The sequence below is a fragment of the Cyphomyrmex costatus genome, unplaced genomic scaffold (assembly GCF_001594065.2).
Source record: "Cyphomyrmex costatus isolate MS0001 unplaced genomic scaffold, Ccosl1.0 scaffold8, whole genome shotgun sequence".
NCBI lineage: Eukaryota > Metazoa > Arthropoda > Insecta > Hymenoptera > Formicidae > Cyphomyrmex > Cyphomyrmex costatus.
Window position 1 is genome coordinate 1,260,883 of NW_017280375.1, and position 15,401 is coordinate 1,276,283.

Here is a 15,401-nt window from a genome sequence, read left to right on the forward strand (position 1 = left end):
ATTCTATAAGTTTCTTAAATATTTTTATCATCAAAGAATAAAATTTTATATATACATATCGAAATGTATATTTAAATTTAAAAAGAATTAAATAAGAAAACGTATTATGTATAATTCTTTAAAAAATTATTTTAGAATGTTGCATATGAGGAACGCGTTGTCAGAAATATATATTACATTATTCTATCTTTATTAAGCTTAGGGCCTCTTTCACCAATTCCGATTAATTAATGCTAATCGATAGTTAACTTAGTCATCACGATTGCCAACGTGAGAACTAAACAAGTTTATCTCGAAAGAGGATGAGAGAGAAGACGTATTTACTGATATATTAAACTTCTGTTGGCATTTTTGCGAGTTAATCGTCCATTAATTTAATCAGAAGTTGATGAAAGAGGCTATTAAAACAAAGATAGAGTGACGCAATAGTTATGCTTTGATAGTATGTTCCACAAAAAAAAATAAAATGATTAAAAAGTTGGCATTAAACGACGCCATTAAAATTAGTTCACCCCTATGTCTACGGGTGGCACTGGTTCTAATGTCCTTGTATATATCACATATTGAGTTTGTAGACCCCTGGGTTCAAGAAGTAAATATAACGGCAAAATATACTTTTTGATTCAACATGAATAGTGATTATTATTCCACCGTATATACATGGTAAGTATATAAAACAGTCTACACAATGTCATATTCGGTTTTGTGGTAAAATAAAAAATTTTTGTTGAGGTTTTCTACTTCCATTTTTCAAAATGTTTACGTTGAGGATTCTCACAATAGTTTAAAATGGTGTATAAGTCACAGTTTATGTAGCTCTAACTTATAATGTGAATGAATCTATATTTTCATTTATTATTGCATCCAGTAAGGCAGCTACTGTATCTTCATAGGTTTGAAAAGTGTGGGATTGTATCTAATATCAGGACACATCTGCGGCAGAACTTGGTGAACGCTTTGAAGCGCAAGGATCTGAGGCTGTGTAAGAATATAGAGGCAAGATCAGCGAAACAGTACGTTTATGATATGTTAATAGCCGAGTATCTGTTTAGTCACAATTACTCCTTCACCCTGTCGATATTTGCTAGCGAAGTTCCACTTTTAGTAAACTTTTGCAATAGTGCGCCACAGTGTTCCTTTGACAAGGATGACAGAGGCGGTGGCAGTGGGCATAATAAGTTGCAAAGTGATTATATAGCACACACTCTGGAAACTTTAGGTATTCATCCTAACAGTTCCGAAGGCCAATATATTATATCAAATTATATGAATAGTGAAACACCATTATTATTATCCATCCTGAGCTCAATAGCCTCGCTTGTTGCTAACACTCAGTCATCAACTGCAAGGACTATGTATGACAGAGAGACACAAGCTAATTTAACTTTGGAAGCAAATCTTTTAGACACAACAAAAATAGAGGCAATGAGGAAAAAAATTATGCAACAGAAACAACTATATGATGACGAGTTAAAGACAAAGGAAAGCAAATTGAAGCAGCAAGCCACAGTTATAAAGCATCAACTTGGTTCATTGAATGCAAAAGTGGAAGAAGCTCAGGTAATGTCCTTAACCACTTGTATGTTTTGTACAATATGTTTTATTAACCTTTGAAGTATTGGAGGCCTCTTTAAGAATTCAACAGTGATGCTATCCTTTTCATCACTCAATATCATGGGTGATATTGACAAAAAAGTTCTAGTCCTTAAAATAAAAAAGTCAATCAAAAACACGTCAGTCCTTAAAAGGTTAATTATTATTGCATGAATTATTTCTTAATAATAAATTTTATAGTGGATAAAGGATTCTTTTTTTATTATTAAAGGTCAACATATAAGTTTTCATTTAGAAAAAATCAAATTCTGAGGAAATAATTTAAATATTGTATATTACTTTGGATGCTTCCCAACAAGAGACATAGATGACAATGTAATACAGTGAAATATTTTATTGTTATATTTAATATTGTTAAACAAATATAATAGTTTATTGTATTATCTGTGTCTCTTGCTGAAAAGCATTCTTTATTTTACACACATATATATGTTTGCTTTTCTTTCTGTATATAGAATTTAATGCAATCTTTAACCCTGAAAGAAAAAGAACTGAATGAAAAGAAAAACAGCAATGCACAATGTATCCTGCAAAAGGAAATGGAACTATCCATGAAACAAAATTTCTTAACACAAGAAGCTAATAGGTATTTAATGAAAGCAAGAAAACAGATCATTTTTAGAAATATTAGAAGTATTTAGTAGGCAATTAAACAATAACAATTCTTAATTTTTATAATTTTTTTATTCTAGTTTTTTATTTTACTCATATACTTTTATCTCTTAAATCTTTTTATTTAAAATAAATTAAAGTAACTTTTGTGTAGATTGCAGAGAGAACGAGATAGTTACAAGAAATTCGAGAATGGCTTGAAGAAACTGCAACGAGAGCTCGTTAAAATGCAAAAGGAAATGTCACAAGGTACATCAAATCAATGCGCTCAAAGCAATTTCAGGGATATTCATGTACAAACTGATAGGGAGAGTCGTACCATAATGGACAAATGCAGAATTCTACAAAGGGAAAAATTGAAGCTAACAAATCTCGTGGAAGTGCAACGATCAATGATAGAACAGATTACGCAGCGCAGCGTCCAGTTATCACACCAATTGGAGGAAATTCGTTTATTACAACCGATCAAAACGCCCGTTTCTGTGACTCAAATTACCACCGCAATTGTCAGTGAGAATAGTTCTACCGACGATATTCTTCAGGACGCTAAGACGCGGCTAAAGCGGTTGGAAGAAGAGAGTTCCAAAGCCGATCAGTATTTCTGTACTTTCGTCAACACCTCTTCGTAGCAAATAAGACATTCCAAAATATTATTTATTATCGTTATCGCATGCACAATAATCAAGCTTGCAAATTACACTTGACGCACATGCAAAGGTTATGGTTTCTTCAGTCTTAAAAGACTGAATTAAAACATACATTAAAAAGTATTGGACATTTAGATTTATTAATTTTAATTTATTTTATGAAATTGGATGTTAAAACATAATATACAAATTACCGATTATCCTTTTGCTTTATTTTGAATTCTACATTCATTACATGCAACATCAAACATAGCATAGAAAATGTTAAGTCGAGCTCCTTTCAGTTGTACATCATCTTCGTTTTGGATCTGAACTCCTTCTAGTGCACTTGAATTAAGGATCATACTAAACACTTGTACTTTTTGTACATAGGATAAATCAAACAGTTATTGAGCAGTTAAGGATTTAAAAAAAAAATAAAAATTATAGTTATAAAAAACAATATATTTTGTGTTAGAAAATTTAAGACATAAATGTTACAAATTTCATAAAATAAAATACTATAACAAATATGTTTGAGTAATGTTATTAAGTGTTAAATATTACTGTCATACGTTCATTTATAAAAAAAATATACAATTCATGAATATCATTTTTATATTCGCTGACTACGTCAATAGACATACTAGCAAAATTTATTTATTAAAATAAAAAAATATATAAAAAAACTATTACCTTACTCAATAATTGTACGATTCATTCTGTGTAAATAGTACATAAGCTATTTTAATACTTAATTAGCTACAATATACTGCCATATCATGCTAAGTATTACAAATATTTTGTAACATTATTCTACTACATCAAGAATATTATGTAACATTATTGTATAAAATCAAATAGTTGTAAATAAAGAAAACATTATTTGTAATAATAACAAGAATAATATTTATACTTAGTTAAATTTTGGTGTATAAAAAAGGATATTGTTTATCACGGCTTTCGCGTCCTTCGCGTTCATGAGGACGATCCTTTGTGTATGGAGATTTTTCCTGAAAATATATTCTTGAGTAAGTCTCCGGAATGCCATGATTTCTTGTGACTGATAAGAGGAAGGGGGAAGGGACAATTTTCATCTATACTTTCTTGTCTTTTTTGCTATTGTCGTCCATTTCGTCCTTTTAATGTACTCGAAGTAGACATCTTTATCAACTATGAAGTAATAGAAAATTATTAAGAAAATAATTTGATTTTTTGTTTAACAAAAGCCAGCACTACAAAATATAATTACAATTTCTATGTCAGAAATCTTATGATGTACAATGTATAACAAATTTTACTAAAGTAAAACAATTATAAATATGTGTATTTCACAACATGTAGAATTACAAATATATATATATATATATAATATTTTTCTACATGTTTAAAAAATTTTCAAATATATTAGCATTTACTAAACGTTTTCATATAGTTGGCCATTTGCATATGCTACATTTCGTATAACTAAGGATTTCTATTCCATGTAGCTTATGTATCTCAAAAAATAATGTAGTAAACGATATAGTGAATGTTAAAGCACATTATATAAAATAATTAAAAATTACATATGTATAAAATAATAAAAATTGTATATGTATCCTAAAATAAGAATTCAGAAAAATGAAATTAAATTGGATCGCAGATATTATTCGAGATCTTTTTCTCTAGTTCTCTATCATCTCTATTGATAACCAAACTCGGACGATACCATTAAAATCACACTTTTAATTGAAAATCGAGTATTGAGTTTTACATACATTATAAACTATTAAATCGTAAAATTAGTACTACATTATCAATTTTTTATTTTTTGGGTTTCTTTCCCTAGAAAGGTTAAGCTAACCGATTGTTATACGAGTCCGCTGAACACGCTCCATGTAATCTCACCGAAGTTTATTGAAAGAAACTCTTAACCGAGGTTCAATTTTTGTTTTACATCTCATTCCAATTTTAAAATTAGAAAGAGATAAGGAATAAGCTAACTATAAGTTGTAAAACTGGGCCTTAATCACTTAAATTTTATAATAAATCACGCAAACTTCCGTAAGACCGGCCGTCTTTAATAGTATCGTCGGTGGCAGCAGTTAAAGGGACAGAGTTAGCAGTCTAGTGTAATATGGCTTGCGTTCCGTGTAGTTGCATGCATAATGCGCACGATGTATCATTTTATCCTTGTTTAACATTCTGCGAACAACAAAGATAAAATGATACTTTATTTGTGCAACGAATCGCAGCCATAGAAGTTTATGAAATTCCTTATAAAGCTGGGCATAATGAAAAGAATAGGAAACAGAGAATAAGAATTTCAACCTACGAAAAACCACGTACTGTAGAAATCACATTTCTGATGATTGAAATTTTTGTTCTCTGTTCCTTATTCCTTTCATTGTGCACAGCCCTAAAGCTCCTAAGTACTCACTTCAACCATATTGAATTGTGACGTTATAAGTGAGAAATATGTCATAAGCGACACGTTGATTTTCCTTGCGTGTCATTAATAAATGAAGACAATTGGATAAAATGGAACGAGATCGCAGTAAAACATTTGTAAAAATTGGCCGAGACTATCACTATCCCTATTAATAGTTAGTAAAGATAAAGTGCGTTTACTAGTTTTTACTCAATAACGCACGCATAGTCTATTTTCATTTCACAAACGTTTTTTAATTATTTGCTGTTAGGAAAGATAAGGATAGTCTTAGCCTATTTTTACAAATATTTTACAGCGATCTCATTATTCCGTTTTATCCAAATTGTTTTTTACAAATAGCATGCAAGAAAAATCAACGTGTCATTTCTCGTTTATGATATTATGATTCAATATGACTGAGATGAGTACTCAGGGTAGTACTATTAATCTCAAAATAACATAAAAAATACTGCTAAAATATTACTAACCTTACTGTAATGATGCTTTTCTCTATGTTCAGGAATGTCACCGTTTTGATGCATATTTTTGGCTATAACAAGTGCAAAGTAATATATATATTTCAATTATAAATATTCGTTGATAAGTCCATATTTTTTGTAATCACAATGAAAATGCATTTACAAACCTCTTTCATCATCTTTTCTCCGTTTTTGCTCAGTAGTTGCTATGGATTCCTCTGTCCGATCCTATCAATTGATCAATTAGTTGTTTAGTACGTAATTTAATATATTTTTTTAATTGCGTATATATGATTGTACGCGATAATTAAATAGAAGTATCATTACCCTTTTTCGTCCCTGTTTCTTTTCTCTACGCAGTTCTTTCTGTTCGTCACGTGCTTTTCCTTTACTGGAACGTTCTTTCTTTTCAAGCACAGCATCTGCGCGTCTTGCTTCCTGCTGAATATAAAAATATTTATGCAAAGAGAAAAAGTGAAAAAAGATAAAAACACTTAATATAAAATATATGTAGATACCTTCTGGGCGCTCTCTATTTTTCTTCTTTTTACATCTGAAACTGAATAAAAATTTATATTAAAACAGATAGGAGGAATAAGAAATGTTTTTCAAAAATATTTATAATAGTATATTATATACAATTTGATATCATTTTTACAAAAACTTTAATGTACGTATTATATAATTAATCTAATATATATTTAATATTTTCATCGAAAACTCGTAATAGCGCGCGATTCAGGAGTCTGAACACTATAATGAGATTATCCGTACTTCACTTAAACCAATGAAATTCAAAATTTTAATGACTACTGCTATTTCCCACTCCTGCTGCTCATAGCGCGGAAGAAAAAATTGCACGCTATTTTGAGGTTCTAGTATAATTTGATTATATTGTAGTACAAACCTCTTTCAGGACCTTCTTGTATGGGACCCGAACTAGCACTGCTATTTGACACACTTGAAAGATCTCGGTCTAAATTGTCTACACTACTGCTATAATAGTGCTCTTCCTAAAATATAAAATTTTCACTTGCATGTATAATTGTGATATATCAATGTATAATATTCATGTATCATTACAGTATATTAATAGTTTTTTATTCCAAATATCGATTATGAGACAAAAATTATGAGATAATAACATACACATAATTTAGAAATTTCAGTTACCACGACATAGTACACAAAATTTTTTAATACTAATTTTATATAAAACTTTTATACTTAATGAAACTTTTTGTTTAAAATTACATTTTCTATTAAATTACAATCTATTTTTTTTTCGTTTTGATAAACTTTACGTAAAAAACAAAATTTTAACATAATTGTTACCTTGTAATATTTGCGATCCTTTTTATCTAATCCCTCATCATCTTTTATTTCATCTTTTTTAACATATTTTTCTTTTATTTCTGAAATATCTTTACTGTCTTCTTTCTTTCTAAACTTTTCGGAGGTTTCACTACTTAAAGAATTAATATCGAATTAATAAAAGATTTTTAATACATAAATTTTAAAATTAATTATTATGTCCTTATACCTTTTATTAAATTATCATATAATTTATTTAAAAAATATATAAAAATGAAAAAGATATAAGTTCTAACAAGTAATTTCAATAATACGATGTAGGGTAAATGTATATAAATGTTTTAAAATTTATTGCTCACTGATGCGTTTGACTGGAGGAACTTCGTTTTTCTCGTTGCTCCTTGTTTTCTTTTCCCGGCCGAGTGTCTCCATTATTATTTTCTTTTACCGTTACTCCATTGCTGACCTTTTCACTCGGTTCATTATTCGTTGCGTCTTGTGTCTTGGCAGCCTATACAAATGAATATAATAATATTTTCTCTCAAACACTTTTGAAATGTATCTTTTTGGTTTATAAAAATTTATATTGATTTTATATATATAAATTGTTTTATTACCTTATCGCCTACATGGTGAAAATCTGATTCACGGATCATACTGGGAGTTTTAGCTTTCAGCTGTCCACTATAAGATGTAGCTAGGACGTGCAAATCTTGACGTTGGCCACGTTCTTCCTCTCTTACTTTCTCTACTTTACGTTCGAGGATCTGAGAGAGTTTCGCCAGGACAGGAAAATGAGGCAATATTTTGATCAATATTATCAAAGAATTCCTTATTTGCACATAATCCTTAGAATCTAGACACACTACAATAGCCTATCAAAGAAAATTAATTAATTTAATCACAAGAATTTATTTTCGGTATTATGTATATAGTACATCACATATATATTCAAATATATGTATGTAATATAGAATATTATTCATAAAATCACATATATATAAATACCTTTGTGATCTTATAGTGCCACTTGTGACACACGTGTCTATAATTTTCAAATCCAACCATATCATTTGCTTCGGAAAATTGATTACTCACACGAAACTTGGTCACGAAACCAGGATAATTACTGCATTCCTATATATGGCAGAAGATATTTACTAATATATATTCAGTTTAAATAAGAGTACCAAAATAATAACACAAAAGCATAAATATATTTTCTAAAGTCGTTCTTTTCTAAACATTTTGAGAATTATTGTGTTATATAAATCGTAACTTACCTTATCAAATATGGTTTTTTCGGAATGCCATCTCATCACAGTTTCCAGCATGGCGCATAAAAATCTGCCATATCGATTTGCTTCATTCTCTGTGCATGAAGTGACTGAATATGTAATATCACAGAAAAGCTGAAAGAAACCAATTTTATCATAAAAATAGTTACAATAAAGTTATACATTGATTGTATAACAAATTTGAACAAATAAAAGTAACTATGTAATAAATTAATATGCTACTCTTTAATTATCTACAATAACACGAATACTAGAGAGGACTTCCTTACACGATCGTAACAAAGCAAAGTTGAAAAATTTGCAGTCTTCAGAGAATGGATGGTATGTACAAATTTTGCACAGTACATGGCGTCTACAGTTGTGAACGTGCACCGCGGAAATAAACACAACTGTAAAAACTGTGTTATCGTCTCGTTTTTCGCAGATTTAGCGCTTCGTGACAAAAACCATGTATCCTTTTCTTGTCTACAAGTCAGTTAGAAATATATCAATATTAAAGTACTGAATTGCTACATTATACAATTACAAAAATAATATTAAAATAATATATTTATATGTTATAAGACAACACACACACACACACACACACACACACACACACATAACGAGGTATTTTACCTCAGGTACGCAAAAACTTTTTCAACATGTTCTTCTTGCTTCTTTTTTTCATCTTGCAACTTCTCAATAAGAGTGGTATATCTTTCTTGTTCCTTCTTTCCTTTACTTACATTCTAAAAATCAGCATTATTTTAAATCAGAGAAGAATATTTTTAAGTTTAAAATAAATGATTCAATCATAGCACTGTAATCAATAATAATAAATATACAATATTCGCGTACCATATCTTTGGAATCAACGGTTTGAACTGCAAGTTGCTTCAACTTGCTGATTTCCCTTTGATAGCTTTCCATCGGCACGTATAAATCATACATCGACAAAGACCAAAACGTAACTAAGAATTGCGGTGATATGTCCTCCCAAACTTTTAAAGGGTGTAACGGTCTGACAGACTGAGCGACAGGTGCCATAACGGCTTGCGCAGCTTCCGCATACTTTAATTGTTTCATAGATGTGGACATTTTCTTGTAATTCGGATCAGCTTTACGAAGAGCGTCATATTTTATCTTTAAAAAAATCAGTTTAAGAAAATAGAAAAATCTAAATTCTCGTTCAACAACAAATTGTACATAATCGTACGCAAATTTAAATATCTTTAAACTAAATTAATGGCTGATGTATATATTTAAACAATATTATTAAGATTCGAGTACAAATATAAGAAACTTGCTTACATTTATAGCATGCGCAAACATTGGCCGTGCTAAAAAAAATGCGACATCTGCATGTATATGATTGTCCTGAAGCATAGAATGAATCGACGGTAGTCGCTCCACATACTCGTCTACTGTCATAGTTGAACCCAAAAAAGTCCCGAATTGCACGAGTGTATCCTGGCATTGATCGTACAATTTGCCTATTAAAAAAAAAAAAAAAAAAGAAAAAATGTCTATAGAAAAAAAAAGTTATCTTAAAAAATTTTATATCGCTGTCCATTAATTCTATTTACCAACGAGTTTTAAATGAGATTTATCCGTCTCTCTGTAAACAACGCAATGTTTCTGTTGCGCCATTAACAGGCACAGAGCGACCGCGAGATCTTGTTCGGCAAGAGTTTCCTTCAAACGCTGCGAGGATTTTTTCGTATTGCGAACTTGACTAAAGTAACCGGCCTTAAGAGAAAAAGTTTTTGTGTTAATTTGTCTGCATTAAAATTCTGATATTGCAAATCCATACGATGCTACAGTTTACCTCATTTTTTAATAGATCTCCGCCTGCCATAGCATCCAATTGATCAGACGTCATTTCTTCAGCGGCCTCGATACCAGCCATTTTTTGTACTATTTCTTTTAATATTAATAAATCTAGGCTGGAGCGGTATATTGAAGCAAATTGATTAATATATAATTGATGATAATTGGATTTACTGTAATTCATCTACGTGAGAACGTACCTCTTTTGAGCTTTAAGTTGATTCGCTACATATTGTAACAACCCTGTTAATTCGATGTTATACTTCTTAAATATTGCTCCGCAAAAAGAAGCCAGAGATTGCAGCCATAAGGATATACTAGTGCCATCATGTTTAAATCTATCTCTGTCAGCACCTGCTAATGCCTCTACAAGACAATATCCCAAAACATCGTACGAAATATTTGTCAAGTATTTTAAAGAGTCCACCACAGGTCCTGCATCCAATACGATGAGCACGTTACGCTATTTCTTTGCAAAAATGATGTTAAAATAACAACGAAAAGCGTATATTCGATACATACCTATGAGGTTATCATATAACTGGATCTGTATAAGAACATAATCAAATAGTACACCTGGTGAAGAATGTGTAAGTTTTCCTATTGACCGACCAACTGGCTTGATCGTTTCTTTGCTCACGCGTTTCATGATCGACTTGATCTTTTTTTGAGCATCTGCACGTTTTCGCAACAGTGCGGCGTGTTGTAAAAGTGTATCATTCTTCCAACGCGCGTATAGACAATAGCGATTCTGATATGGATAATATTTGAGAATATTCCACAATTCCTCAGCAACACAACAGTTGCAGTCCATGAAGGAAAGGGAGGGTAACAGAGCGACATCAAGTATGGTCAGAACGTCATAATAGAGACTGCAGTCCTTATTCAATGGTTGCTTGCTCCCATCAAGTGGACAGTGCTTGATAGCAGAGTGACACAATCTCATCACCTTGTACATTAGAATAGGATCGTGGTGCAGATTCGGCCCAAGTACAATCAGCATCGGTAACAAGTAATCATGAATATCCTCTAGATTGCATAATGATGGTGGAGAAAGAGAACTCTTCAATGGAGACACTTTACGACCCGGCAATTTTGGAGAAACAATACAGTGTCTAGAACAAAATAATGTTGAAAACTTGCGACCATAATTACAGTATAATAATAATTATCTCCATTATTATTATTTGCAGCACATGGTTTTTGTTCAATAATATGTAATTCTATTACAACTTACCTTCTTAACATAAGCAATATATACATTACATCCCCCCGTACATTACAAAAATTTAAAAACTTGCGTTTTTTTCGCATTTTATGAAAAGTTAAATATCTCGGTAAAAAAAAAATCGTAGAGAAATTTTTGATCACGCATTTTACAGCGAAAAGATTCCATTGCATTATCAAAAAAAAAGATCAAAGAAATGATTTTGTCAAAGAATTTAAATTAAAAAATGAAACAAATTTTAATAAATATAGAGGGGCTAAGAGCAAAAGCTAGATTTTGCTAATGTTTAATAATCATTTTCAATATTAATAAAGTAAATGGTTTTTATATTTATTAATTTGTTTTATTCAATTGAGCGTCATATATGTTAATTACTATTAAAAAATTAACTTTTAAGAATTTCCCTGAGTATATCAATAAAGTCCCATGAAAATTTTATTTTTTTTTAAATAAAGAAATTCTATGAGAATTTCAGGTTTTCTTGTCTTTTTTTCGGTACAAACTCTGTTTTATCTCTATCTATATATTAAAACTTAACTTAATAAATATGTCAATTAAAAATTATGTTTCAACGATTCAATATTTCAATTAATTGAATTTATAATTCAATTCGGAAAAAATTTTATCAATTTTGTTTGATTTGGATTCAAACAAAGCAATGAAATTCGATTCGACTTTATTCAGCGTAAAAAAACTCTGATTCGCACATCTCTAATAGATACATTAATAACTTACTTTCTGTATACGGGTTCAACAAGAGCCTGAATCATTTTACACAATGCTAGAGCTATGGGACGTTGATCTGTAAAACAATAGTCCGGCAAGCGATTGAATAAACTTTGTGCCACTTCCCAAGCTCCAACTTCCAAAAGCGCTTCACATAATCCAAATTTTTGATTGCTCGCATATTTATCCTTTAAAACGGAAGAGATCAAAATGTGAACAATTAATTAATCATGTAACTATTAAAAAAATATCAAATCTTATGTACGACTTTAAAGTGATATTTTTTTCGAGTACAATTTCTTTCGCACACAATTTCATAAGTTTAATCAAAAAATTGAATTGCAATTATGAATTTTGAATAGAAATATATTCCTTCGCTGGTCACGCTTCACTAAATTTTTTGACTATACTCGAATTTGTGTCAAATATGGTAAAATTTCTTTTTGCTTATTACTTGTGCACTTTCCTTCTCTTCTATAACGTCCTCTTTGTCTTTTGTTGAGATCACGCTCATTTTCCGTACATATTCCTTGGCCTGCTTCATCACCTGCTCATGATCTGATATGATAGTTTTATCGTCTGGCACTAGCCAAGGTAATATATCATCCAGTTTAATCACACCATGCTGCAGCATTAGCGCGGTAACCTTTTGCAGCGAGAACGGCGTGGCATTTATGGTGGAACAATATTTGAATCCTAACACCTCACAAAGTACCTGCTGATCGCTCATGTATGAACGTATTAAGGGAATAAATAGAGTATCGTCTTGCGGTCGATTTTCAAAGGTTTCTAATAAGATGTCGAGTACTCTATTAGGATCAAGATTGAAATAACCTGTAAGGACAATAGCATCTTGTACTTCTATTATTTTTTTCCCTTTAACTCAGTTACTCATAAGTTTGTGTTCTTATTAAAACTTTTATATAATAACTCTTGCAACACATGGATCTTCTGAAAAAAGCGACATTTGTACTTGCAATAAAACATTATTCATACCAATAAGGGATTTAACAATTTCCAATGTCGAGGCCACTTCACTGTCAGGACGCTCTTGATTTAATTCTACAATGAGCTTGGAATAACCCTCACTCTCTTCACGAAATAAGTTAAATTTCCTTTGTTTATAACTGTAAAAAGGTGAGCAGGCTGTAAGAAACTTGTTTACTCTATAAATAAGCCTTGTGTAAATTGATGGAAAAATACTCACTACAACTTTGTTTTTACTTTTATAAATTTGGTTTGAAAATTTTTATTTTTTAATGTCCCTACATCTTGTAAAGTTTCAATCTCTAAACGTTCTTTCAATATTCTATCGGTCAAAAACTGTGGGGAATAAATAAAAGGTTAAGGTAACATATTGGAACTAGAGCTCAATTAATTAAAATAAATGAAAATTAGTAACTCCAGATATTTTAATACTAGAATCACCGATAGGCCATTCTGGCTCTACTAATAATTTCAACTTTTTTCTTATTTCTCTTTTGTATTAAATATACATAGTAATGAATATTAAAAATATGCGAATACAAAAAATACAAAAAATATACTATTAATCGAAAACAAAAAAAAGATAGGAAATTCTTAAATTAATACTTCGGCAATTCTAGAGAGATACTATCATCGGTTCATAAAAATGTGTAAAATACAATATATTGATATATAAAAAAAAAATAACTGTATATTTTATACCTTCTCAGACTCTTTCACAATATAATAAAAATTATTTCTTTCTTCATTATGCGTTTCTGCATCAATTAAAGTAAATATGTCCACTATTGCAGATGGTATGGCACCATCAAAACTCTACAAATAAATTATACATATTAGTATATCATTACTATACAGTTTAATTTTGGTACAATTTTGCACAAAGTTTAAAGTAATAAAAAGAATCATGTCGTACCGTAAGTTCACCTAATGTTTGAATTACATTGTCCTTTTTTACGTTTCCATGGATTCCATTTGATATTAATTCGTATAATCCGCGTCTCCATTCTATAAAAGAAACAATAAAAATCCTTTATTGTAATCAATGTCACAATTATACAATTAAATAATATAAGACATTTTCAAGCAAGAGACATGGTTGATACAGTGTAACATGATTATTTCATTCTTGTTTAACATTGCAAATAACAAGAATGATGAGTTACAGTATGTCAACTGAGTCTCTAGTTGAAAAATATCCATCATTGTGAAATATAAGATTGTATAAGATGTTCCACATATATGTACAATAATAATACTAAATACAAATAAAAACTTGAATAACATATACTCTTTATTTCTATTTCCTTTACAAAATCTCAATGCAAGAAAACAAATAAAAAAATTTATCATCGTAATGTTAATCAATATGTAAGTCATCATATATAATTACTTTATATAACAGATAACATAAAATTTTTTTTTATCTGGGTATTAAACCATGATTGTGTATTTGATGCTTTAAAACTGAATCCAAATGTTCTATCTTGCCATAATTTTTATTATCAACAGAAAATAGCTTGATTGTCTACCTGTTTTAACCAGCTTGTATACCAACTTTATAAGCTTGCATATTAAAAACCAAATTATAAATGGCTGTGTAAAAGTACTGGAAAATCATGCTATATTTCATTGAAAAAATTGTGACTTAATAGAGCAATTTAGATATTGGATTTGGAGCATTAATATACATAAAAAAACACTATGATCTAATATCCAGATTAAGCATTAAGTTTTATTGTGCTGTGTAATTAATGTAACCAGATATTTTGTAGCAAAGCAGGATACTTTATGTTATGCAATAGAGGAGAACATAAATGGATATAAATATAAATATATCAGATTGCTGCGTGTGTCCTGATGAAATGAACTGCAATGTTGATAAAACACTGGCATTCTAATGGATCTGGACATGGAAATAACTTGCCAAACACTTTCATATAGCTTTTGTGTATATATATATATATATATATAAAGTATCAGTAGAAGTTTTAAAAGCAATGAAGATAAATATCACATAATAATTTATTCTTAAAAAGTAATACAATTATTTTCTTTTATATTATGAGACGTTAAGTAGGACAGTAAAACGATTACGTTGAAAACAGGACTGTCCCACTAAAAATAGAACATCTGGTCATGTTATAGATATATAAATAATCTATAGAAAATGCAATAATTAAATAAATTAAACAGAAAAACAACGAGATTCAAACAGAAAGCAAAAATTGCAGGTATTTTCAGCCATTACTGTTCGAAAGTACATATAAATCATATATATATATATATATA

At 29.9% G+C, this 15,401-nt stretch overlaps 2 protein-coding genes across 9 annotated transcripts in view; one reads left to right on the forward strand and one right to left on the reverse strand.

Moving 5' to 3' along the window:
• Positions 1-581: 581 nt before the first annotated feature.
• Positions 582-3,043, forward strand: LOC108781361 (uveal autoantigen with coiled-coil domains and ankyrin repeats). 2 transcript variants are annotated; one of them, XM_018549317.1, is made up of 5 exons: positions 582-663; positions 894-1,013; positions 1,122-1,560; positions 2,070-2,200; positions 2,381-3,043. In XM_018549317.1, exons 1-5 carry the CDS (start codon positions 629-631, stop codon positions 2,853-2,855), a joined length of 1,200 nt encoding a protein of 399 aa, XP_018404819.1. In that variant the 5' UTR covers positions 582-628; the 3' UTR covers positions 2,856-3,043. The 2 variants fall into 2 exon arrangements, with proteins under 2 accessions (XP_018404819.1, XP_018404818.1); XM_018549316.1 differs by having other exon boundaries at positions 894-1,560.
• A 6-nt stretch (positions 3,044-3,049) lies between these two features.
• tho2 (THO complex subunit 2-like protein) overlaps positions 3,050-15,401 on the reverse strand; it is a 13,005-nt gene continuing 653 nt past the window's right edge. Inside the window, exons 3-28 of one of the 7 annotated variants that reach the window (XM_018549314.1) lie at positions 14,026-14,117; positions 13,812-13,925; positions 13,330-13,445; positions 13,119-13,249; positions 12,577-12,956; positions 12,132-12,310; positions 10,691-11,283; positions 10,369-10,603; positions 10,167-10,284; positions 9,925-10,087; positions 9,650-9,831; positions 9,197-9,481; positions 8,975-9,087; positions 8,626-8,821; positions 8,342-8,470; positions 8,067-8,195; positions 7,676-7,933; positions 7,418-7,569; positions 7,080-7,209; positions 6,652-6,757; positions 6,263-6,303; positions 6,072-6,182; positions 5,912-5,972; positions 5,754-5,815; positions 3,801-3,865; positions 3,050-3,195 (exon numbers count right to left, since the gene is read on the reverse strand). In XM_018549314.1, the coding sequence (XP_018404816.1) occupies positions 3,165-3,195; positions 3,801-3,865; positions 5,754-5,815; positions 5,912-5,972; positions 6,072-6,182; positions 6,263-6,303; positions 6,652-6,757; positions 7,080-7,209; positions 7,418-7,569; positions 7,676-7,933; positions 8,067-8,195; positions 8,342-8,470; positions 8,626-8,821; positions 8,975-9,087; positions 9,197-9,481; positions 9,650-9,831; positions 9,925-10,087; positions 10,167-10,284; positions 10,369-10,603; positions 10,691-11,283; positions 12,132-12,310; positions 12,577-12,956; positions 13,119-13,249; positions 13,330-13,445; positions 13,812-13,925; positions 14,026-14,117 (4,172 nt within the window). In that variant the 3' untranslated portion in view covers positions 3,050-3,164. The other 6 variants (XM_018549309.1, XM_018549310.1, XM_018549308.1 and 3 more) reach the window with 6 other exon arrangements.

Bases quoted from the DNA above. Each gene is read 5' to 3' on its own strand.
- LOC108781361 (XM_018549316.1), top strand. From the start codon at position 629: ATGAATAGTGATTATTATTCCACCGTATATACATG. The intron at 664-893 runs GTAAGTATATAA...GTATCTTCATAG, and splicing joins TATTCCACCGTATATACATG to GTTTGAAAAGTGTGGGATTG. The intron at 2,201-2,380 runs GTATTTAATGAA...ACTTTTGTGTAG, and splicing joins TTAACACAAGAAGCTAATAG to ATTGCAGAGAGAACGAGATA.